At 43.5% G+C, this 25,687-nt stretch overlaps 1 protein-coding gene across 1 annotated transcript in view; it reads left to right on the forward strand.

Annotated features, from left to right (window-relative positions):
- The window catches only part of ADAMTS19 (ADAM metallopeptidase with thrombospondin type 1 motif 19), a 1,193,695-nt gene that overhangs the window by 214,943 nt on the left and 953,065 nt on the right, over nt 1-25,687 (forward strand). The window contains exon 3 of the mRNA XM_085632713.1: nt 4,596-4,764. Coding sequence (XP_085488839.1) covers nt 4,596-4,764 — 169 coding nt within the window. The remainder of the gene's footprint in view (nt 1-4,595; nt 4,765-25,687) is intronic.

Consider the following 25,687-nt stretch of genomic DNA (forward strand, 5'->3'; position numbering starts at 1 on the left):
ATAATGACAAAAGATGTTCATTACAGTGAGGCTAACTGCCACTATTTTATTTCCTGCTTAAAACAAAGCATTGCTGTGAGCCTAATGCTCCTTTTGCCACAGCCTGGGGCCCCCCGGGGATCATTTGAGGCCCCCCTAGGGGGGCCCGCCCCCCAGTTTGAAGACCTCTGCATTACAGGATACATTTGTGCTCCTAAAGCAACATCATGTCTCCATAAGTTTTTTCTGGGAATCCCATGTTGTCTCTACATATCGATTCAACATATTCCAATATCTCCCCTCTAATTTCTCCTTTTCTCTTCTACAGGCTTTTTGTTCCCATTCTTCAAGGGCTTCATATTGTATGGGTCTAGGTCTAGGTTTTAAATCATTCATCTGTCTCCTCAAATATTTTTTAATTCTTACCTTAAATGTCCCGTACTGCAGAAGTGCTAAAGGACCATCCTTCTCAGCATATTTTACCCAATTCTCTACCCAGGTGCAAGTGTGATATCCTCTCTCTAATGCAATCTGCAAAGCAGGTGTACTTTCCGGAGCCACAGGAACTCCTTCCCTAGTCATTTTAGGCTCCTCTTTACATATTAAAGCTTTTAATTCATGATTTCTTTATTTAAATCCTATCTGTTTTTATTCCTACAAGCTCTCTTCTTTATAATTGTTTCTGCTTCCAATCACTATTTGTTCCTAACCACGAATGCCAGCACAACTTCACACCAATCACCAATTGACTTATTTTTAATGTTATTCCTACCCATAGGCATTTGGGTTGACTCTGCCCTTTCTCTGAGATATCCAAAATTAGCTTATACCATGTTGCCACCGCCTTCTTCCATTGCAGGCTTTTAATCAAGTGTTCTTCCAACTCATTAGTGCCACCTTTATCTTATTCCACAGGCCGGGCCGAACTCTATAGTTGGAAGAATTTAAACTTGGATACCGTCTTATTGGTTACTTGTTGGAACTGGTCCCAAGAACATAGCTGCCACTCTTAAAAAATCTAGCCTTATTCCATGATACCTGCCTCTCCTAAATTCACGGCCAACCTGTCTTTGAAACATTTCTGGGAACCCCGAAAGTCCCATATTGGTGCATGCCTACCTTAATATGACAGGCTTGTTACGCCCCAAATCTTTGCCCACATTTGAGCCACCGCCTGCAACACTTTTAGCCTTATACTTCTGGTCTCCAAATTTGAACATAAATTTGGACCCACCATTTGCCACTTCATTGAAAGAGTCTCCCAGTGCTGGTCTCTTCCTGCCCCCTAGTCAGATAGCCCATGCAGATAATTGAAAATCTGGCAGTGCAATGTCCCCTTTATCATACTTCTTTCACAGCTTCCTTCCTGTGATTCTTGTGCCCTTAGATGCCTTTATAAATGAATTTATTCTGCAATGAAGCTTTTGCAACCAAGTATTCTTAAAATGGAGGGGTATCATGTGAAAAAGAAAAGTAAATCGCGGATGTATTGTCATTTTGATTAGATTATTCCTCCCAAATATCGTTAATGGAAGATGGGACCAACTGAGTAATAGTCCGTTCATTTCTACCATTATTTTGTGAAAGTTTAATTCTGCCAATTTTTCTAGTGTTTAGCCCACCCTTATACCCAAGTATTTTATTTCCTTTTTTAACAGCCTATGGTTCTCATCTATGTTCCACACCATTACCTCTGTGTTGGAGGAGTTAGCCTCTTCCCAGTCACCTTTCCAAATTTTGCAACCAGGAGGTCTAGGCTTTCCAAAGTCAGAACCAAATTTTGTGTGTATACCATTACCTTACTGGCATATAAGGAAACTTTCTTTACCCAAGTACCATATGAAAACAGAATGATCTGTTGTTCCAGCCTGCTCTTTTCAGCGAATGGTTCAATATATAAATTAAAAAGTAGTGAGGAGAGAGGATAGCTCTGTCTAGTCCCTCTTGTTATCTTAAAACTTGATGTGAGATTCCCATTCAGGAACATTTTTACCACAGGAGCCCTGTAACTGCCCAGTAAGGCCCTGCAGAATCTAATACCCATATATGATTCAACATGATGGAGAGATATTGCCGATTCACCCTTTTGAAAGCCTTGGTAACGTTGAGTGTACTAATCGCCAGAGGTACTTTACATTCCATTGCCAAGTCAGTTGTCCCTATTAACTCATCACTTAGATGGTGCATAAATCTACCTTTCATGAAACACTTTTGGTCCTCTGCTATCAACTCTCCTATTACGCTACTCAGTCTACTAGCCAGAATACTGCTTTAAAACTTATAATCACAATTCAAGAGTGAAATTGGCCTATAATTGGCCTATAAGATTTGCAAGACCTTTGTTTTTTCCTGCTTTTAGGATTAAAGTGACTACTGCCTCCCCGCATGATTTTGGGGGTGACGCTTCTTCTTCCCAAATATCTATGAAGAGCTGTGTCAATACTGGGCATAGTATGTTGTTTCCTTTTTTAATCAATGAAAATACCTCATTCTGGGTTATTTCTCCATCAGGAGTTTCTTTTTATTCCATTGAAAGTCCTCCCACAATCTGCCCATCCAACCATCTATTAACCTGAGCCTCCGAGATGCACAAATCCTCTGTATGGATGTTTCAGATGAACTCTACAAAGGCTTGCTCCACTTCCTGAGTTTCTCTTAGACTATTTCCCATTCTCCTACACTCTATCTCACTGATCTCATTTCTTGTGAGGGCTGCCTTAGTCTTCCATGCCAAGTGTTTCCCCGCATTCTCACTGTACTCAAAGTGTGCTAATTTACTGGCTTCCCAACGTGCCTTCACCCTGCTTTCCAGAGTAGTGATGAGCCTAGGTTTACGATCTTGGATTTCTTTTTGCCACTTCTGAGTAGGCTCTTCCCCATCTGTTGACTCTCTACACTTTTTTCCAAGTGCCATTATCTCACGCTCCAGGTCTTTGACCATCTTTGTATATTGCTTGACCTTTTGTGCAGATAAACTGATCAGAACCTCCCTTATATAGGCTTTAAACCTATCCTAAACTATATATTTAGCTGCTGATATGCTATTAATCTCGAAGAATTCAATTGTTCTTACTCTACTCAACTTTCTACCTGATTCTGCTTAAACTCTAATATCACTGCTGCTTGATCAGACAAATGGGCGGCTAAATGTCTTACTTCTTTAACATCTACTCTTAGAAATTTGTCTAGTAAGAAATAATCGATCCTGAGAGGTAATTATATTTTTTATTGTGGAATGTATACCCCTGTTCATTGGCATGCTTTTCTCCCAAATATCACAGAGGTCAAATTGTTTCAACAGGGATATAATATATGCATTTATTTTAGAGAAAAACATTGATTTGCTGTTATTAGATCTGTCCAGCTGAAAATCCATCACTACATTAAAATCTTAAGACAATATGATAGGGAAATGAGAGCTAAATTTGTATGTTGTATTTATTTATATTAATAATATTAATAGTTATGTTGAAGCAGGTTCTGATTATCCAAAAGGTGAACTGCAAAGCTTGGCAATCAGGAACCGTTTAAGTTTAATTAAACAATAATGGCTGGGAATACCAGCCACATCGCTTACAGTTGTATACTGGAATTCAATTTACATAAGGTACATGGTATTCTTTATACTGTACAGTGCGTGCAATAAAGTGAAGCTAGTCCCCCTTTGGGCAGGAAATACTGGTACAGTGGTTCATACATTGCTTGTTTTAGATGCTTGATCCCACTCTGATAGAAGGAGCCATAAATACCAACTGGAGGTCATATTCTGAGGTGGTCCAGGCGGCCAGGTGTGTCATGTGTGTTATCGATGGTGACACTTACTAGTACGCATTGTTTTGGCTTTATCTGATTAATGCAACTGACTGGCTGCCCTTGCATGTGGCTCCTGGGCCAAATGCAGGCCCTCTGCTGTGCATTTATTTGTGTTTATTAGTGCGCGCATCTGATTCTTTTCTATGGGTATTACATCCTGGGGCCATTTGTGATTTACTGCTGCAAACTCCAGGTGTGTTTGAAGCTTGCTCCATATCTGGTGTTCCATCACGGGAAGTGCTAGGGTTGAACAGAGGGCAGCTGTGTTATGTTGATCTGATAAAGGGTCCCTCTGAAACCATAATGAGTTTTTTTACGGTGAATTTGGGTTGCACAGGCAACATCTGTCTGTGATGTGCTGGACTCTTAAGAACAGGACTTTTCTATAAATTGATCCGATGCTAACAGTTAAATGAAAGACACTAAATTGTATGTGTATATTGTTACTTTTGTCTGCATTATTCGTCATAATAATTATCATTGTATTATTCTTTTTATTATTGGTATATATTTTATTTAGAGAGTGTCTTGTAAACCTGCAGGCACACAAAGTGGGAATGTTCTTTAGATCTTTAGTGAAGTAAAAACATTCTAACATAGAGTTACATCTGTGATGATTATTAAATAATTTTGCAAAGGTTTTATGCTGCGAACTCCACAGGAGGCTTTTAATCATGCAATATACTACTACAATAGACAACATATAATGTACTGATGTATATTTCACTTAAAGAAATCTGTCTTCTCAGTGCAATGTGTTTCTTAATGAATACATTTGACTTTATTTTTGTTATTATTTACAGATGGGCTTTATAAAAATAAACGACGACATCATATTCATTGAGCCCTTCAATCAAACTATGGCAGTGACAGGGAACGCACACCGCATATACAGACGAAAAAGATCAGTGAACGACCATCATTTCGGTAACAAGCAAACTTCACATAAAAAGTACTGTGCTGTAGTTGCAGGTATGTTGTTATAATGGATGTGCAAGAGTAATTGTATGTATTTTGTTCAATTTTTTTTCAAAATTCTCTCAACATATGTATTTAGTGGACCTCGGTGAACTTGTTCGGCATAGCTGCTGTTTGACCTGGCCCTTTTTGCAGGTTCACTCCCAGATTTGTGCCTTCAATTGCTGACAGTATTTTTGATGGTATCATGACTCTGTGCATGTTCTTACTTCCTAAAACATGGTAAAACTGGACTACACTTAATTGGCACACTTAATTTACTTCTAAGTCTCTATTAAATGTTACTATCAGTACCCAGGGCCTGTCAATTATATGCTAGTAGTGGAAAGCAGCACTCCTTGTGCCACCCACTCAAGTATCACTGTAAAATATGTCTCAGGACTGTCACTGCAGCCTGTGCGTGAAGTTTGTAATTTCTATGTGGACCTGGCAAAATAAACCTTTAGCAAACACAACAAAATGATGGGCTGAGTGCTGAAACGTTTCAGCCAGTCACCTCCAGTAAAGAGATCTGGGTTTTATCCATCGTTCTTTTGCTCATGACCCCACTCCAGTTTGGACCAAGCTATATGCAAATCAATCTTGACACTGCTCCTCATGGTAACAGTATAGCCTGAACTGCCAGGCCAGGTCCTCCTTTGACATCAAACCAGCATCCTAAGACCAGTTTTGGGGTATTACCCTTCATCTGCCAGGTTAGCTTGAATCTAATGGCAAAGCAAGCAAGAAAACCCACGTCTGGGCATACCCTTGGCCACTTAGGGCAAACATAGCAAACACAACAAGATGATAGACGAGTGCTGAAACTTTTCAGGCACTCGCCCCCTTGCTTGCTGTGCCAGTTTGACATTTTTCTTGTACTGCGTTTTCACTTTGTTTATGTTTGTATGCTGCATAAGTACATTAAACATTGCGTCTAAGCTGCAGGTTAGTTTAGTGACTTTTGTGGTTCACCATGACAAGGATTGTTGTTGGTGCATGATTGGGGCTTCCACCCCCCTCAACCAATAACCGAATATCTTACATATGTGTTCATCTGTGGGATTCAGCACTTGTGTTTGTGCAGTGCCACTCAGTGATTTGTCTCAAGCTAAAAAAAACATAAAAATAATCTGATTTCAGATTCAGCTTTTTTTTAATTCTCCTTGATTGACTATGTTTTCTTTTTCTAAATTTAATTCCTACCCCATATTATGTGCACCTGTGACTACTGACTGCCAGAATTGAGTTGAATGTTGATAACCTTGAAAGCTTCCTTATGGCACATCTGAAGGGGTTGTGCAGGGAGAGAGGCTAACAGTAGTTGAGATCCCTCCAAAGCTTGACTACGAGATATCACTCTAAGCTTGGAAAGAGTTTTGGTGCATGTAATCTGCAACACAGGAGCAGGATGATGATGATGATGAGGATGACATGGAGGTGGAGGAGGGGAGAGAGGAGGATAACTTTGAAACAGCTAGAGAAATAAAAAGAGAGTATAGCCTCCTGTCCCTGTCCCAGAACCAGAGGCGAGAGGGAGACCCCCATGAGTGAGGTCCCCTACTGGGTCCAGCATAGAGGCAGTGTGCCTTCCACCAGCCGGTTCACTGAGGAACTGGAGAGTGTTCCCTGGGTTGGGAGAAAAACTTCTGACCCAAGGGGTGGAGTGGGCCATATAGGAAATTAAATTTTTAGTTGAAAGGGTCTGTGTAACAACCTCAAGAAAGAGCCACAATTCCTGTCAGGGGGACTACAAAAGTCAGTAAATTAACCTGTGCTTAACCCTCTGGTAACTTGGCAATAAACGCTTTCAGGCTAAACTTAGAGGCAATGTGTAAAGATTTTATGTAGCCCTCAAAGAATAATAACGTGAAACACAACAGAGGAAAATCCCAAACCAATTTAGCAAAAATAGAGAAAAATGCAATAAACAATTTCAGACCAAAACAATGCCTGCCAGCCAAGGGTTCAGAACTTGGGGAGGCACCTTTTGGGATCAGGAACTCCGTCCAGCAGAGGCCAGCAGGGCTCAGCCAGGCTCAGTTGCATGTCCAAGCAGGTTCTGTTACAGGCTCCGGTGAGGCCAGTTGCAGTAGGTTGGGCAGTTGCAGTGAGGCATCTGGAGTTTGTTGTGTTGCTATATCTTAGAACAGAAGGTCAGCCAACTGACCCTTGGAGTTACTCTGGTAATCCTGGGTCCAAGGCGATGGTACTCTATATTTGAAGCAGCAAGGCAGGGCCCTATCAGCAGAGCAGTCCTCCGAAGCACAAGGGAGGCGTCAAGCAACAGTGCAATGGTCTTAAGAACAAGGCAAGCCTTAAGCAGCAGGGCAGTCCTCTGGTAGCAACTGGTCAGTCCTTTGAGAAACAAGAAATGCTTTAAGCAGCAGGGCAGTCATCTGAAAAACCAGGCATGCCTCAAGCAACAGTAAAGTCACCTGGAGTATAAGGCAGTCCTTCTGTAGTCTTCCGGAGGTCAAGGAGTATACTGAAGAGTTGATCTGAGTGTCCAATATTTATACCTGGTGCCAGCTTTGAAGTGGGAGAAACTTCTAGACTTCCCCCCTACATCTGGTTCTGGAATTTCCTTCCTCCCTGTCCTGGTCCCAGGATGACCAGAGTCACAAAAGTCTAGTGTGAAGTGCTTTATGTGTCTGCTGAGGCAGCTCTTTTAATGTGCAAATGTGATAGATGACAGCTCCACCCCTCCCATCAGATCAGGGTGGCCCATCCTTGAAACACCCAGTGCTCCTTTCTGATATTGTCTGGGAGGAATGCCAACTACACTTAGCCATGTGACTCAAGATACAGTATGCAGGCTAGACAAGAAAATGCCAACTTTCTAAAAGTGGCATTTTCAGAATTGGCCTGACTTTACCATTGAAGAGGGTTTTACATAACAATTCCTTTGTCAGCAAACATGATGCTTCTATCCATTCCTGAACAAATGTTATTACTTATTAATTGTAATAAGGTGCCCCACAGTTATCCTATTGGAGAGGTAGGCCTTGCAGTAGTGAATGTAAGGGTTTTCCAATACAAGGACATGTAGAAATTTAAAGGACATATCCAACTTTTTACATGCAATCCACCCTGCCCTATGGGCTGTTCAGGGCCTACACTAGAGGTGTCTCATATTCATTAAAATGGAAGGTTTAGGCCTGGCAAAAAGATTATTTAATCAGGTTGAAATGGCAGACAAAAACTGCACACAGGCTTCAATGGCAGGCCTGATTTATGTTTTAAAGGCTACTTTTAGTAGGTGGCACAATCACTGCTGCATGCTCACTGATAGCATTTAATTTACAGGGCCTGGGTACATATAGTAACACTTTACTGGAGACTTATAAGTAAATTAAATGTCTCAATTGGGTGCAAGTCAATTTTATAATGCTTAAATGGGAGAGCACAAGCACCTTGGCACTAGTTAGTAATGAGAAAGTGCACAGGGTCCTAAACCCCAACAAAAATGGGTTCAGAAAACAGGAGGGGTGAAGACAAAATGTTTGGGGGTGACCTTGCAGAAAGGGCCTAGCCTATCACTACCCCTGCCACCCAAAATCCAGGGTAGACTAATCAATACCTTGATGGACTTCCCTGCTTAGTTGGTATAACAAGGACAATGGGCCTCTCCTTCAGTGGCAGCTGTCAATTCTATGCCCCCTTGAACTTAGCTGGATCCCTCCGTCAACATTCATTTGAGATACTGGACTGACCCATAGGGAACACTTCTCCTTACTTGTGGACCCTATCTGTGAAGCCCCTAACCTTAACTTACCCACAGATTCATTCTAGTAGGCAGACAGTGCCACCAAGGCCAAAAAAGTGATGTGACCAACACCACCACTTGGATCTGACTTCTGTCCCCAGCCCAAGGGAAACTCTGCCCATAAGGACAGCAACCAAAAAAGATGTTGGTGTCAAGAATCAGGCCTTGGGCCATTTACTGCCAGGTTGGGATCCAAGCGGGGGACTTTGGCAGGCATCACTCCCAGCATTGAAGCTAGCACAGAGTTCCATAACTGTTCTAGAGAATTCCCAGATCTCTTAGGTTTCTCAGAGTGGGGACAACAGCCCCTGGTATAACGTGCACTTCTTGCATTCTCCTTCAATGCAGTCCATGGGTGTTATCCTGACACTGACCGTTCATCCCAGGATCTTACCCTGAGGATGAACAGGTGCATGCCAAGCCAGGGCTTCCAGGGGGAACTGCCACCCCCTCAAGGGTGACACACTCTTTCAGTGTCTTGCAGGAGTTTGCATGGGGAAGGCTTCTAGCCCTCTGTCTTTTTGACGGTGCAAGGAACAACTCCAGGTGAAAAGCATGCACTGTTCTCCGAGCTGGGAATACTTGATCCACTGTACCTTCCACTGTGGGCTGTTTCCACCTCCTGTCCCTTCATCTGGACCTCCATACTCTGCCTTTAAGAGTAGTACTCCCAGACACCTGAGCTTCCTAGGTGCCCTGCTGCCCTGGTGGTCACCCCTCCCAGCTCAGCTAACATTATTCATTGCTCAGAATAGAGCCAATGGGCATCTTGGGACAACCTACCCTGTGGAGATCCCATCAGTGGATGGTATCTTGCTACAGACTGGTTCCCTTGCTTGTCTCCCATCTGGGAGCAATCAAAGCACCAGGGTTGGAAATGGGGTGCCCTGGGCCACCACTCACCAGAACCATCCCTCCTATTCTTAGAAGGGGCTTAGGAATCCTTTACCCCATACTATTCTGAGACCTGTCTGGGTCACGGTGGACTTCCCCTTTACCCTCCTAATCTGAACCACCCTTCTCATGGTCACCCCAAGGTACCTTTCCAGACACTCTGGTACTAGTCAAAATGTCTGCCTCCTTTACAAGCTCCCTAGGGTCGAAGAGCTTGTAGTCAATTAGGTGTGGGTATAGCCATTGAAAACAATGACTGAACATGTGCTCTCTTGCAAATAAATTGTATAGCCTCTCATGAGTGTTTACCACACTACCTCTCACCCAACCACCCAGTGGCTCACAAAAGTAGTCCACGAAATCTACTCAGGTCTTTTGGAGCAACTTCTGTCTGTCCCTAAACTTATGTCTGTACTTTTTAGATGTGAAACCATATTTTTATATCAGTGTGCCTCTCATGATTGGATAACTCATTCTGTCCCATTTCCCAGGGCTAACAGTGCATCCTGGTCTTCACTTCGACTCTGGCTCCAGAGACTAGCTCCGCAATCCACCTCAGGGACCCTGTGCATCTCTAGGGCAACCTCATATGCCCAAACCACTTATCAATGTTGTCCCCCACAGCAAGTTAGGTACCAGGTCATGGGGAATGTTGACCCTCTTATCTCCATTTCGCACTGGGGTATCACTACCACCATTTTTGCTGGCCTCTGAGGCTTGTTGGATCTTTAGGTACAGCTCCTTTTGATGCAGATCATGAGCTCACAACATTTGTTTCTGCCAAGGCCCCTTTGGCCTCATCCCTCTCCTTTGTCATGGCTCGATCTGCCTTTTCCTTTGCTAAGAATCTTTCTGCCTCAGCTTTTTTCTCTTGTGCAGCCAGTTTGGCTAGCTACAGCTTCAATTCCCTCTTGGCCTGTCTGTCTTTTGCCTCTTTAACAGACAAGTTGTGAGGTGATACACTGCTTCCTGCATGGTATCCAGCAGGGGACCCCATCTCTGTGGCCCTTCCACTCTCCTCTGGAGAAATTGTCAAGTAATTTCCCACCTCCTCATCATCATTCTCAGGGTCATCAACCTCTTGGTCCTCCACCAGCGTACTTCATCAAAAACCTACAGGGCTTTCCGAAGGTCTTGCTTAGTTGACCTCTTCTTTGCAGCCAGCCCTCTCTCCTTGCAGAATTCCTTCAGATCCCTCATATTTTAGTAAGATACACAGTTGGGATCCATCATCATTCTGGCAAGGTATCACAGGCACAACAAAAGTCCTAAGTGCAAAAGGATGAGACAGGAATTACATTTGGAAAAATGACCAATTGAAAGAAAAAAGGAAGAATTTAAAAAGTGGTTGAATTTGGTATCAAATTATTTATAATGGGATTTTAGTGTTACACAAAATCGCTGACTGTCACTGTAGAAACACAAGTACTGAATCCCACCACTGCCACCAATGCAAGAATTTTGGTTGAGGGGTTTGTGAACCCTCCTCAAGCATCAACCAAAATCTCTGTCAGGGTGAACCACAAAAGTCACTATATTAACCTGTGCTTAACCATTTGGTTGCTTGGCACAAAAGCAGTCAGGTTTAAATTAGAGGCAATGCGTAAAGTAATTATGTAGCACTCAGTTATAAAAATACCTCGCCAATTTAGGAAAATAGAGAAAATTGTAATACATACAATGAGACCAAAATGTTAAAAATCCAATAAGTAGAACTGGAGATATTCAATCACAACGTTTTAGGCAAGCATAAGGCCTAAAAGTACAAAGCACCACTCTGGGTCATCTGGTCATGCTAGACCAGGTGAAACTCACAAGTTCAAGCCGACCACGATAGAGCGTGGGTCAGATACAGGGACCAGTTTGCCCCACTGAAAAAGTTACCTTCTCAAAGTCTGGCATGAAGAGTCCAGTTCACAGTGGAGGAGGTTGCAAGGTGTGAGGAGAGCGTCATTGATGGTTGTCACTGTAGCACGAAGAGCAGGCCAGGTTTCATGGACGGTGGTTGCTGTAGCGCGAAGATTCTGTCGGGCATCTTGTTGGTGATCACTGTGAGCTGTCATTGCTATAGCGTGAGGTGCAGCTCTTGCGTTGCGGGTTGTCGCTGACAGTTGCTGTGGTGAGTTCACTGGGGTTTCATGTTGCCGGTCATTTAAACTAGCAAGATCTTGGCACAAACAAGCCCATTCACAGTCAAAAGGAGCTCAACATTTAAGGATTTATCCTTTTTTGTTACAGGAGGAGCTAAACATATGTCAGCCAAGGATCCAGGGCCTGGGGAGGCACCTTTTGGGGATCAGGAACTCATTACAACAGAGGCCAGCAGGGCTGAGGCAGGTCCAGTTGCAGGTCCATTGCAGCAGGTCAGCTGGGCAGTTGTAGGTAGGCCTTTGGAGCATGTTGTGTTCCTATAGCTCAGAACAGAAGTTCAGCCACTTGACCCTTGGAGCCGCTCTGGTAGTTCTGGTATCAAGAAGCAAGGCAGGCCTCAAGCAGCAGGGCAATCCTCTGAGAGTACATGGTAAGCTTCAAGCATCAGGGCAGTCCTCTGTTATCTGTAGGGCAGTTCTCTGAGGTACAGGATAGTCCTTCTGGAGGTCCTCCTCAGGTCCAGGAGTAAAATGATGAGTTGGTTGGGGGTCCAATATTTATACCTGTTGCCATCCTTTGAAATGGTAGAAGCATCTAGACTTCCCCCACATCTGGTTCTGGAATTTCCATCCTCCCATGCCCAGGATCTACGGTGTCTAGGATGACAATGGACTGGTGTTAAGTTATTTGTGAGTGTGCTGAGGCAGTCCCTTTGAAATTTAAGTGAGGCAGGGTAACAGTTTCACCTCTCCCATCCCGGCAGGACGGTCCATCCTGCCAACACCTACTCCCCCTTTGTGTCGCTGTCTGGGATGAATACACAAAGGCCAACTGCCAATTAGACCCAGGAGACAGGCTGCAGGCACCAATTGGTTAGGACCGGACAATGTCAACTTTCTAAAGTGGCATTTTCAGAACTGTGACTTTACCATTAAAGAAGGTTTTACATTAGAATTAATTTGAGTGTAAACATGACATTCCTACTTGCTCAAAATAAAATGTTAGGACATTAAGGGGCCGATACCGATCTGGGTTGGAAGGGCACCGAAAGCGATCCGGCTGGAAAAACTACGAGCCGTACGCGTGTTTTCTGCCTGACTCGTACAGCTGTACGAGCGAGCAAGTACGAAGCGAGCTACGTGAAATTCACCTACCGAGTCGTTTCCAGGTCCGAACCGCTCCATACGTCTCGGTCGTAAGCTAACCGTGGCGTGCAATGGATGCGATTTATAACCAAGCCAGTACGATGCACGCGTCGGACAGCCTGTGCGAGCCGTAGTGTCCGGCTCGCAGAACGTCCGGGTGGTTGCCTTTGGGGGTCTGCGTCGAACCCCCTGTCACCCGCAGCCCTATGACTCGGACACAGGGGGAGACCCAAGTGTCCCCCCAACACAGGCATGTACGGTGCGGATGGCACCGACACGTACCCAATGTAGGGGGGCCCTTGAGCGAGACGTACCCATTCAGTCAATGGGAGCCCATGTATGCGTCATACGACCGGCACCCATTGACTTCTATGGGAGTCCAACCGAACCGAGTCCGGTAGCATACGGCTGCATCGTACTCGCTCGGTCGGACTGCAGGACTCCGGCTCGGTCGGAAAACACTCCGGATCCAGGCTCGGTCAGAGTGCTTTCCGACCGGGATCGGAATCGGCACCTAAATGTAATAAGGTAACCCAATGTTATCCTGTGGGAGGGGTAGTGAAAAATTAGTTTAAGAGTTTTTCACTACCATTTACTAAATTAAATGTTCATGTCCACCTTTTTGAATTACACTGCATCCTGCCCTATGGAGTGTTTGGACCTCCCTAATGAGTGATGTATATGTATTGAAATGGGATGTTTAGGCCTGGTAAACGATGTATTTTGCTAAGTTGAATAAGTAGTTTAAAACAGCACACAGGCTGCATTTGGCAGGCATGAGACATGTTTTAAAGGGCTACTTAAGTAGGTGGAACAATGAGTGCTGCAAGCACCCTAGTATCTTACTTATAAGTCATCCCTGTGGTAGGCCCTAAAGACTGATAGGGCTGGGAGCATTGCATTTTAAAAGGTAGGACATGAGAACTTTACATGTCCAGGCAGTGAAAACTCCTAAAGGCCCATCTTTCAGCTGACTACACTGGGTTACCTTCTTGAAATTAATAAATGCTATCTTTAGATTGGGAGCAGATAAGGGTATGCTGTTTACACTCAAATTGTTTTTTATTTCAAATCAGATTTTATTGTAAAGTCAAATGTTAGTTTACAATTTTTAAAATACCAGTTTTAGAAAGCTGGTATTTTCCTGCCTAAATGTTTCTGAGGCCTTCTAGTAGTTTCCAGCGGCCTGGGAGTCTTAATGGCTCCCATTAAAAATGTGTATTGAACCTCCAAAGCCACTCATGAGAGCACTCCTGGACCTGTTGGAAGTGCCATGCCGCAGAGGACTGCCCTGTTGCTTGAAGTACTGCCGTACTATTTGGGAAGGAATTATGGACTTCCTTGCTTTCATCCCAGGGTACTCATAGTGACTCCAAGGGTCATATGGCCAAACTCCTTTGTGAGCTACAGGAAAACAACAAGCTTCAGATACCCCTTGCAACAGCCCAGCTGGCCTGCTACAACTGCATCAGCATGGACTTGCAACTGATGCTGCCCGAGCCCTGCAGCAGGCCTCTGCTGTAATGAGTTCTGATCACCAAGAGGTGTCCCCCAGTTCTGGACCCTTGGCTGGCCTCTTAGTGTCCTCCTACTAAGAGAATGGAGAAAATCTTTAACTTTTGGCTCCCTGTGACCATGAACAGGCCCCCGTTCACGCCAAGACGCTGCTGCCCACGAGGACCCTCAACGCAAATCTCCAGTGAAACCTTCTCTTCATACTGACAACTATCTGTGATGTCCAGCAACACAAGACCTGCACTTCACGCTACAGCAACGACCTCCATCCTGATGTTATACCAATGACCGACCACCACACTCAACCTGTTCTTCGCACTACAGCGACGACTGTCTACCATGTTCAAGATCCTTCTTGCAGTCTCCTTCAACAATAACAGAACTCTTTGTGCGGGACTTCAATGGTAACTTTTCAGCAGAACTAATCTGGTGCATGTACCCGGCCTGCGCTCCATCACGGTCAGCCTGAACTTGGGACTTTCCCCCAGCGCAACCAAAGGACTATAAATGGCGCTTTGTGGTTTTTGGTGCTATTTTCACAAAAAACTTTAAAATTGCATATTTTTGGGTCTACTGATTGGATTTTTGTCATTCTGGCATGACTTTATTTAATAAAATGTACTTTATTTTTTTAAACTGGTTTGGGATTTTTCCTGTGTTGCGTTGTCACTTTGTTACTGTTTGTGTTCTTTACATATTGCCTCCAAGTTAGGTCTGACTGCTTTTGTGCCAAGCTACCAGAGTTTCAAGCACAGGTTAATTTAGTGACTTTTGTGGTTCACGCTGACAAGTATTAAGGTTGTTGCCTAATTAGAGCTTCCGCTCCCTCAACCAAAACCCAGTCTCTTACAAGTATTAAAGGACCTTACTTTCCATCAGTATGACTTTCAAAAATATTTATTAGTCTGTGTAAATGTTGCCTTCATGTAAATGTTTCATACTTTCACTTTTGTGGTTGTTGCAGTAAATATGAGTTTCGATTGTACTCTGCCTCTTTCTAACAGACACCATTCCAGATCCGAAAGCTAGTTTTTAATATCTTTATGCAACATATTCTGGGCAACTATCCCTGGCCGGGTTTTGCTCTGCTATTTCTTTGTGACTTCCTCCTCAGCCGGGCTTGGCTCCGCTGCATCGTGCGGTCGGACTACATCCCCCAGCAATCCCGCTTCTCCCGAGGACGCCACTGACGCAACTTCCAGGTGCCAGGAGGCGCATAAAGGCCCGTGTGGGGCCGAGCACCTTGTGCAACATATTCTGGGCAACTATCCCTGGCCGGGCTTTGCTCCGCTATTTCTTTGTGACTTCCTCCTCAGCCGGGCTTGGCTCCGCTGCATGGTGCGGTCGGACTACATCCCCCAGCAATCCTACTTCTCCTGAGGACGACGCTGATGCAACTTCCAGGCGCCAGGAGGCGCATAAAGGCCTGTGTGGAACCTCGTCCCGCGGGACGCGCGCGGGACGTGCCGGGAGAAGCCCGGGACAAGAGCGGGCCGTCTTAGGCCGTCAGAGGCCGAAGGAGGCTGGGCTGGGCAACTTCTCTTGGCTGTCTGAGCGTGGACAATTGCACGTCTCGTAATGATATGTATGTGGTCTGTTTGCGTTTTATGCAGGGTGATGTTATAACTTCCCTTATTTTCTTGTGGCCAACTGTGTCGGTTAAATTGGTATAATAACTGAGGGACGAGACAATGGGTAAAACTAAGCCAGTGATTAGTCGACCCTGCACTAGACAAAAAGTGGCTTCTTTTACCCCTCTCCCAAGCCTTACCGCTATTGACAAAATGTTGCAAAAAACTATAGGGGTGGTGGCAACTGCAATCGAGGATACTGAGCGACGTCTTTCTCTTACTCCAAGCTTACTTTCCCCTCCATTACTTGGGAATGTTTCCACTCCTATAGATAACAATGAGGTTTCGTTGCTTGTATCCTCATTTGCCGAGCTTCCTTGTGCTCAAGCTATTTTGGCGGCCAGTCCTGCGGCCACTCTACTGAATAACACACCACCACCCCAGGTCCCCCAAGTAACATCTAGGATTCAAAAACTTCGCGGTAAAAACAAGAAGGTAAAGCCATCTACTAAACCTCCTTTAAACAACCCTGCACCTAGAACATCTCCAAACCCAGGTTTAACACAATTGTCTGCCTCCCCGGCACCTCCGGTATGGGCTACCCATCTATTAATTGATTTGCAAACTCAACTGGAACAACTCATCACTTCTCAATTTAAAAGCTTGATGAGTAAAATCGATAGAGTTGTATCTTTAATTAATAGTAAATCATCTGGGCATTCATTTGCCCCATTTGGGAGTGGGATTACTCATATGGCTCCTGTGACTTCCATGCCCAGTCATCAAGGCACTTGTCCTACTGCATGTGTATTTGGTTCTAATGATATTGGGGCACGGGCACCAACTATTACGAACATATTTTTTCCCACTCTAAGTTCTAATGTACCTGATATCCCCTCACTTTCTAGACCATCTGTGTCCGTATCCAGTGTACCTTCACCTCCCTCTACTTTTTCTTCTTAGCATCTGGTAAGAGGAGAGTGGACAGTGCTTTGATATCCCATTCTATAGACGGGAATGACCATAGTACTGGGCAACTACCACCATCACTTTATCCACAGCTGCCTCCGGAGGCCTCGCCATATGTGGTGGTTCTCTCAGGCGTCCCCCCATTGTCTGGTGCTCGCCAGGAATCTTTCCCCGAGCTGAAGAACAAGGTTACCCATTGGTTGAATACTTTTAGATCTCTACCAAGAGGGGGTTATGGGGAAATTTTGTTTGTGCGAAGGGTAAGTTGGTTGGGGGTGAACCAAAAAGATAAGGGAGGGGATTGCGTTATTATCAATTTCAGGGATCCTAGAGTGGCTAATTTCATTCTTGAATGGCAAGGCTCACCTTCCCAGAGCCTAATTCTACCTTTACCTTTGGGTTATTTTTATCAACAGCCGGCCGGCTTGGCAAGGTCTGCCATAAGGAATACCTATTTTGGTCCGCAAACTGCTGCCTACAAAATTCCAGTTGCCAACTCCTTTGGTTGTTTGGACAGCAAGGCTTGACTAGTCCCTTGTGCAGGGGTTACAGGTTTATCATATGGTAGGGCCAACGCCTCCAAGTTGGAGGGGGAGAGTGCAGAGGTTGGTCTTCCTACCGTTTGTTATCTCAATACACTCGCGATTTCCCCTGGCTCTAGTATTGGTATACCTGTCGATGAAGTAGATTTGACCTCGGTATCCCACCGAGGCCATCCTTTAGGCTTTGAGATTTAACCCCGTAGTTCTCTCGGGGATGTCAACTCTGGCTCTTTAATTAAGTCATGGAATGTAGCAGGGTTGTGTACCAAACTCTCCAATCCCGACTGGGAGGCACTGGTAGATGATTACGACCTATGTCTCTTTCAAGAGACTTGGATGACGACTTCTCCGGCTAGGGCTGGTTTTGCCTCTTATAGTGTCCCGGCGGTGCAGGGTCCCAGGGGGCGACCCTCGGGGGGGCCTATGTATTTGGGTGGCCACCCACCTGGGGTGTACAGTTAGAGTCATCGACTCCCACTCTTTAGATATTCTTTGTAATATTTTGAAGTTTGGGGACGGTACCTCGATACTGGTAATTAATATCTATTTACGCCCCACTCCACTACGACTGGGACTTACCATTCTTAATGCCCTCAATGACCTTCTGACCCTGTTTTCTACACTTACCCATAAGATTATCGGGGGTGATTTTAATTGCCATTTTGAACCCCTGGCTGGCATCCCCTCTATTACTTCTGAGGAGGATTTAACCTGGAACATCCAGGACTGTCTTATGTATTCTGCTCCGCGTCTTACACCTTTGGCTATTGAGATTAACAAGCTCTTAGTAACTCACTCTCTTCGAGCCTGTAATGGCAGACTTGCCCCAGATGCCCCGGGGATGCATACTTATAACAGACTGGGTAATAGCTCAACCATTGATTACATCTTGGTAAATGTGGAGTTTTGGTCCCATCTTAAGTCTTTTACCATAGTGGCTAGGGCTGATAGCGATCACAATCTCCTCAGTTTGGATTTTTTGTATCACTTGGATCCAACACGAGCCCCAGGGATACCGGTCCAATCTATAGTACCCAATCTAATAGTGGTGGCAGGTGGCCGACGCATTAGGTGGGCCAAGATTTTGACAACCCCAAACAAAATTGCTGCATTATACTCCTATGTGGCTATTTACCTAGCTGAAGCGTCTGTTCTAATGGAGGGTAGACAGGATTTATCATATTTCCAAGAGCTAGAGATTATCCACACCAAACTCTTTTCTATGGCCGCCAGTTTTTTTTATGCTGCGGCAAAACCAAAGTTAAATGGGGTGAGGAAACAAGTCAACTGGTACAATTCTAGCTACAGGGATGCTAAACGGGCACTCCTGCGGGAGGTGAAAAATGGTACCCCGCATAGAATCAGAGGAGCCAGATCCCTGTATTAATCTATTACATCTGAATCTAAAAAAGGTTGGGAGGTTGCCAGGTGGGCCAGTATAAAGGACGCCCTGGATAGTCATGACTCCAGGACCTTCTGGAATTTAGTCAGGTGTGGTAGACACGAAGGATCTTCAGCTATAACACCTGGCTTAAGTGAAGAGGTTTGGTTGAGGCATTTCAAGACTCTTTTTAGTGTTCCGACAAGGGATAATATGGTTGAATCACCACCACCTCTGACTAGTATATCTCCCCAAGTGATTAACGAAGTAAGGGTGCCCGATCCACCACTCTACACTTCTTGTGAAATCCAGGCTGCCCTAAAGAGTCTTTCTTCTGGTAAAGCCCCTGGCCTTGATAGGATTCCTGGGGATCTATTTATTAGTGAACCGCTGGTTTGGGTACCATACCTATTGACATATTTCAACACAATCCTTTCTGGTATGGCCATCCCTTACACTTGGAAGGGTGCAGAAATTATCCCCATCCACAAGAAGGCCTCTCCATTAGACCCAGTAAATTATTGGCCTATCAGCCTCATCGACGTCCTTCAGAAAGTGTTTGCTAGAATTGTATTAACTAGGCTTGAAAGTTGGATGGAAGGATTTCATATTCTATCGCCCTTTCAAGCAGGCTTTCGCCCTAGGGTCTCCACAACCGACCAACTGTTCAGGCTACAGCTGGTACATTGGAAGACGGTGTTTTTGGGGAAGGGCTCTCTCTACCTGATCTTTGTGGATCTTAGATCCGCTTTTGATCTGGTACACAGGGACAAGCTCTGGTTAATCTTGCTAGAGATGGGTGTTCCCCCATACCTATGTGACTTCTTCAAGCGTTTCCACTTTGGAACGTTTGCGAGGGTTCGTTATGGTATGAATGGTGAGCTTTCTGCTCCCTTCCCGGTAGATAGGGGTGTTAGGCAGGGGTGTGTTGGCCCCTACCTTATTTTCCCTATTTATTAATGGTTTGATTTCACATCTCTTGGGGGTAAAGGATCTAGATTCTCCGACTCTAGCAGCTCGCAGAATACCAGCCCTAATGTTCGCTGATGACACCCTTCTACTTTCAAAATCTCCAATGGGTGCCCAGCGAACTTTGGAGGCCTTTTGTTCTTTCTGCTGCTCTAGAAATCTGGAAATAAATCTTTTTAAAACCAAATTTATGGTTTTTAACTCCAAACCATCAACTTACCCCCACCCACACCTGGAGGAATGTATTCTTGAGAGAGTCTCCACTTTCGACTATTTGGGAGTCACCTTGAACGATAGGATGGAGTGGGACTCCCATATGGTTAAGGTTAACCTCAAGTTGATTCAATCAACAGGTGGAATCTTAAAGGTTTTTAATGAATGTTCTTATAAACCTCTAGGTCCCCCAGTTGAAATATACAGGGCTCAGGCTAGGGGAGCGGCATTATACGGCATAGAGCTTTGGGGCCATGTTAAAGCCAGCCCTATGTCCGTTACTGAAAATAATTTCATTAGGCGTCTTCTAAACCTCCCCAAGAGTACTCCTTTGACCCCCCAAAGACTGGATTTGGGATTGGCCCCTATCCAGGAGACCATTCTACATCGACCTTTGTTATATTGGAGGAAACTTTGGTCTACTCCAGAGCTGTTAAGTTATAAGGAGGAGTTAGTCGATCTACTGTCTATTAGGGGATCGGGTAACATCTTGTGGCTCAAACATGTTAAACAAATTTGTTACGATGTACGTAGGGAAGATTTGTGGACCTCGCCTGAAACATCTTGTCCTCTGATTAGTAAGAGGGCGTTGGGGGCTACTCTACTCAGCACCATCTGAAACTCCGTGATCTGAACTCTAGCTTGGGCAGGTTGTCTCTCCGATTCCTGGAGGTGAAAGATCATTATGTTTTTGAAAAATTCCTGGATGACATCCAGCCCTCGCTAGCAAAAAAAGTTACCTCCAATTTAGACACGGATACTTACCACTGCGAGCCCTGTCAAATAAATGGCTGCCCTCTTCTTCTAGGTGGTGCCCTTGCCCTGGTTGTGATCTTGTAGAGGAGACCGATCTGCTTGTTTTGCTTTTTGTCCTTCTTACACCAGGGCACGAATTAAATGGATAATTTCCCTTTGCAAATTAAGAGGTCTTAGGGACTATAGGGAAGTTTATAGATTATTAAAATATGATACGACACCTGTGTTTGTATTTGCCACTTCAAGATTCCTCCTCTCTATGTGGTATGCAATAAATGTAATAATTAAGGTAAATGACGTCTAGCATTATGATGCTTCACTTTGAGATTTATTGTCCCCAATTTGGCCACTATTGTTTTATTGTTTTATCTCTTTAGTATATTTTATTTATTTTATCTAATGTACTATGGTATAGCATGATCTATGAATTTCTATCAATGTGCATTATGTACCATATATTTGTGCTTTTATGTTTTTTAACCGAAATAAAGCTTTATGAATTGAATTGAAAAAATATCTTTATGATACATTCAAGGGACACATATGATGGCAGCCTCATGTTACATTTGAACTGCGAGGATTACTTCCCAGATTGCATATTTGCACGTGATTTTATTACGATTCACATAATGCTTAGAAAAAATAGTACAGTATGGAAATTTGACAGTGAGCGCATGAATCATATCATATTTGCATTGGAATGTAAAAAAAACACACATCACAAGTTATAATGTCTGCTTCCATATAGGTTTAAATATTTCTCAACATCGGATTTTGGTAATACTTTGTCGACTTTCTTTGCACTGCGGAGTCTTATAGAAATGTGTTTTTTTTTCATTTTGACACGTTTTAAGGTCCATATTTAAATGTGTATCTTTCTCGCTTTCAATCTGTATTTGTCTTTCTTACTATATGTCACTTTCTCTCTCAAAAAAAAATTCATCCTCTATATTTCTCTTGGTCATTCTATTTGTCTCTCTCTCCCTCCTGCAAAAGCACTGTCTGCGTTTCTTCAAGGGAAATCAAAGTTTATATATAAATGTGTTTTCAGGGTGGGGAAGAGGAAAAGGAAGCGGAAGGAATCACCATCAACGTTTATGAGGTTTTAGAGGAAGCAGTAGTTTAAGTGGGGGAGAAAATGAAAGTGCAAATGCAGTGTTCAGCTTAACCCTAAACATATGCAGCCCGATTTAGAAAAGCTTTGTGCGTTTAAGTTGAACTTACAACTGTATTTCTTTATTTACAAGTATAAATGTAGTCTTGACAGTTAAAAAATAGGAATAAGCATGCCTACAGACATTTGTTCATTTGTAATATTACTCCGGCATCATGTAATCTTAGGAAAGAATTAGCCTCCCAAGGCTGTGGATAGGTGATCCTGGGTGGGGATTCAATTAAAATTTGGAATACCCTTATATTCACAACCTTGAATTATTCGCTAATTTATGCAGAATGGAGTTCTAATCCGGAAACAGTCAGCTATTTGTTCTTGTCAAGTTCAGTAGTAGGTTCGCTTTCAGGGTGAGAATCCCCAGGAAAAACCATTCCATTTTGTGGCTGTGTAGGGGCTAGGGAGTTTCTGCACGAAGAAACATATTTGCCACATGGAGAACGGAAAATCAATACAAGTGAAACTGCACTGAAGCAAAGCTATTCTGCCTGCACAGTTGCACACTGTGCACAATCGCTTATGCAGGGCTATCCTTGATTGTAGGTCAATTAAAGTTCACAAAACGTTTCCACGAGTAGTTTTGGCAATGCTTTTGACTTGGCAAATATGCATCCAAATTATTCTATACATTTTTCACATGAATTATTCATACTGGAACTTCTGAATTGCATAGATCTGAAGACTCCAATTAGTCCCCTGGAAATCCTTGAGAGGTATAGGTTTCCAGGACCTATTCCTGGGAAAAATGTTTTGTGGCTCACATGAAAAGTTTAAACAATGACATAACTGTAGACCTATTTCTCCTCACTCAAAATTATGCATTTTATTGTGTATGAGGCCCTTCACTGGCATGACACATCAAATAGGCACCTCCGAACGAAACAAAAAAAAATCATCGACTAATATCAAATTTACTACTGTGATCATGACTATTTAAAATGAAATGGTTGGTGTTGTTTTTCATCTTGTAACACACATAGACATACTTTCCATCTCTTTCCCACCCTCTCCATCTATACCTTTAAACCACATTCAGGGGCATATTAACAAGCCAGGCGATAAAATTATCGCCGCTTTAGCGGCAGAAAACTGCCGCTAAAACGGCGATAAAGGGCTTGATAATATGCTCTGTGGAATTCCAATTGAAGCCCATGTGAGACGTCCTTCACATCTAACATGGGCTTCAATTGGAATTCTATAGAGCATATTATCAAGCCCATTATCGCAGTTTTAGCGGCAGTTTTCTGCCGCTAATGCGGCGATAATTTTATCGCCTGGCTTGTTAATATGCCCCTCAGTTTTTTCCTTTTGGTCACCTTAGAAAACCAGGTTTCAATTTTTCTTGCAAGACTTTTGACCTCTGATTTCCTGAAAATGTCCACATTCCTGCCACACTACTCCGGAGAAATACATCCTTACATGTTCACTATATAAACTGAAATCTTCCGGATATATATGTAAATATATTGCCCACATTGAAAGAAATGCTTCTTTCCTGTTTCTTTCTGAAAACTCAACATAAATGCTGAAGACAGCTGTGACCGCATGCCTCTCTCTGAGACGGCATCTGACAATAGATTTTGTGGCTGAACAGTAAGCCTGGTTATTTCAATTTCTTGTATCGAATGCATTTAGTTTGCTTTCGTTGACTGTGGGCCGAATTCTGAAAGGCCTTTGCACATTTAAGTCAGGCAACAAAAGAAACCAAATTTACAAGAGCACAGTCCCAATAATTGGTGGAATGTTACCAATTCATCCTACTGCTTGTTTTGTGGGCTTTTCTGGGTAGTTTGACATCCGCAAACTGGAAGATTTGTCCGTGCTAACCAACTCCTTGCACATAAATTCCAATCGCGAAAAAGGCAAATGTATTCCTGTGAAGTGAAGGAGTACATGTCTTTTAATGGTGGGAATCTGCAGGATGTATACCCAAATTTAATGGGGGCAGAGCCAAGGGGCTCCTCTACGGGGAAAATGTATTTCTCTCTGGAGAAAAAAAAAGATAAGTGTGTAAATTGCACAATTATTGCAGCATTTGCCGCCCGGAAAACGTTCTTCGTGAATTAATTGTACACATATGCGTTCTTCTGAAAAAAATATGATTTTGTAGTTTTCAAGAAGCAATATTCTCTGGAAATCCCCGAAAGGTTGAAAACATTGCTTCAAACAAAGGGGAAATCCTGCAGATGCCGGACGTTTGTCCTTGACTTTTTAGAGTAGGGAAGTGTGCAGGGGCGGCTGGTGAAGATTGAAAGTGGTAGGGTGTAAAATGAACAGACCTGTAGCCAGAACTAAATGTTTTGGAGTTCAGGCCCTCAGTAGTGACTACAATATTAAAGAAGAGGAGTGATTATATTAGGAAAATATTTAGTCAAACGGCTAACATATACTATGATTGCAAATTAGACAGTTCATTTTCTTTTCTCCTTATTGAGTATATCCTTGTTTTCGCCTGAGGAAGTTTTGACAAGTATGCAAACACCATGATTTTAAAGGATATTGGGCACGCCTGGGATTGCCCTTCTCCCCAAATGGTTATTGTGCCAGGATGCTGCAAGTGATGCACTTCAAAGGACGCTGTGCCAGAAATGCTCAAAAGAGGAAAGAGGATGGTATTAATACACAACTTTGAAAGGGCTTGGTTATTCTCCCCAAGGAATTTTGTTTCAGTGTGCATTGTATAAACTGTCATTATAGCGTATAATTTCAAGCAATGGCAACAGCAACGTGACAACGAGGTTACATGTCAATATATATTTTAAATATACTCGCATTGTGAAGACGGTCATGGCAATGCGTGCTTTATTTGCTGGGGCACTATGAATGCAAGTATTGATTCAATATTAGTTACCTCACTCTCCTGAGGCATGAGCTTGTGAAATCAGGAACCAAAGGGTAAACGATAAAAAGGCATAACATCATACTTATTTGTATTGGAAAAGCTACGTTTTACCCAATGGGGTTCTTTGGCACTGAACAATAGATGTTTATTGATATCCAACCATAATGGTACTCGTGTCATTGGCCTCCGAAATTAGGCTAATGGGACCCCTCCAGGATTTGAACCCAATAAATGGCATAACTTGTACTCTGCTCAAGAGCCAGGCGCGAGGTGATGAACTTTTAAAGTTGTGGTGCTTAAATATCTGCCTTGAATTGAATTGAGCAAGAAAATCTTATTTTATTGGTGGTGGGGGGGGGGGGGGAGGAGGGACTGAATTTAGACAACAGTATTGACAAATGATGCATTTAACAGCACAATTTCCACATTAATTGGCGCACAATTTGAGGTTCTGATGGGGCATGAATAAAATCGCCATGGGTTCCCCTTCCCAAAGAAATCTTTAGGACAGCTTTAGCAACATAGTCCTTTTTTAGCATTATCTCCTTAAACTGCATTAAGCTGCATTGTGGGCAGTTAAGAAAGTCTTACTACGCAATGTAACACTCTAGCATTTTACATGATGTATGTAGCATCTATCCTCACTGAAGGACATATTCGCAAAGGTTAATTTGGTCGTAAATTTAGGATTGTCACTAAAAAGATTCCTGGTAGACATAAGCCGATTTACAGTGAGTGCCTCTGCCTCAACCAAACATGAGAAATAAGTCTTCCAAACTGTGCATGAATTATCAATCAAATAGAAGCTAGAGTGGCATAGTGGGCAGAAAACTATGGACTTTAATGCTGTTCCACACAATCACCAGAGACTGAGGTTAATTCAAGCATTCCATCCATCGGCTTGATATATTTTTCATCTGATGACCTACGTGCAATGGGCATGCTTAGTCATGGGTCGTGTGCTCACTGTGCCATTGGACTTAGGCTTCAACCTACTGATGAGGCCCAAACAGGTTGAAGATGGCTGAGATAGCTCATGTTCTCTTCTGAAGGGCTCCGTGACTGGCAGTTTGGGATGGACATTTTCCATGAGGAGCAGGGTAGTTACTG

The sequence above is a fragment of the Triturus cristatus genome, chromosome 2_1 (genome assembly GCF_964204655.1).
Source record: "Triturus cristatus chromosome 2_1, aTriCri1.1, whole genome shotgun sequence".
NCBI lineage: Eukaryota > Metazoa > Chordata > Amphibia > Caudata > Salamandridae > Triturus > Triturus cristatus.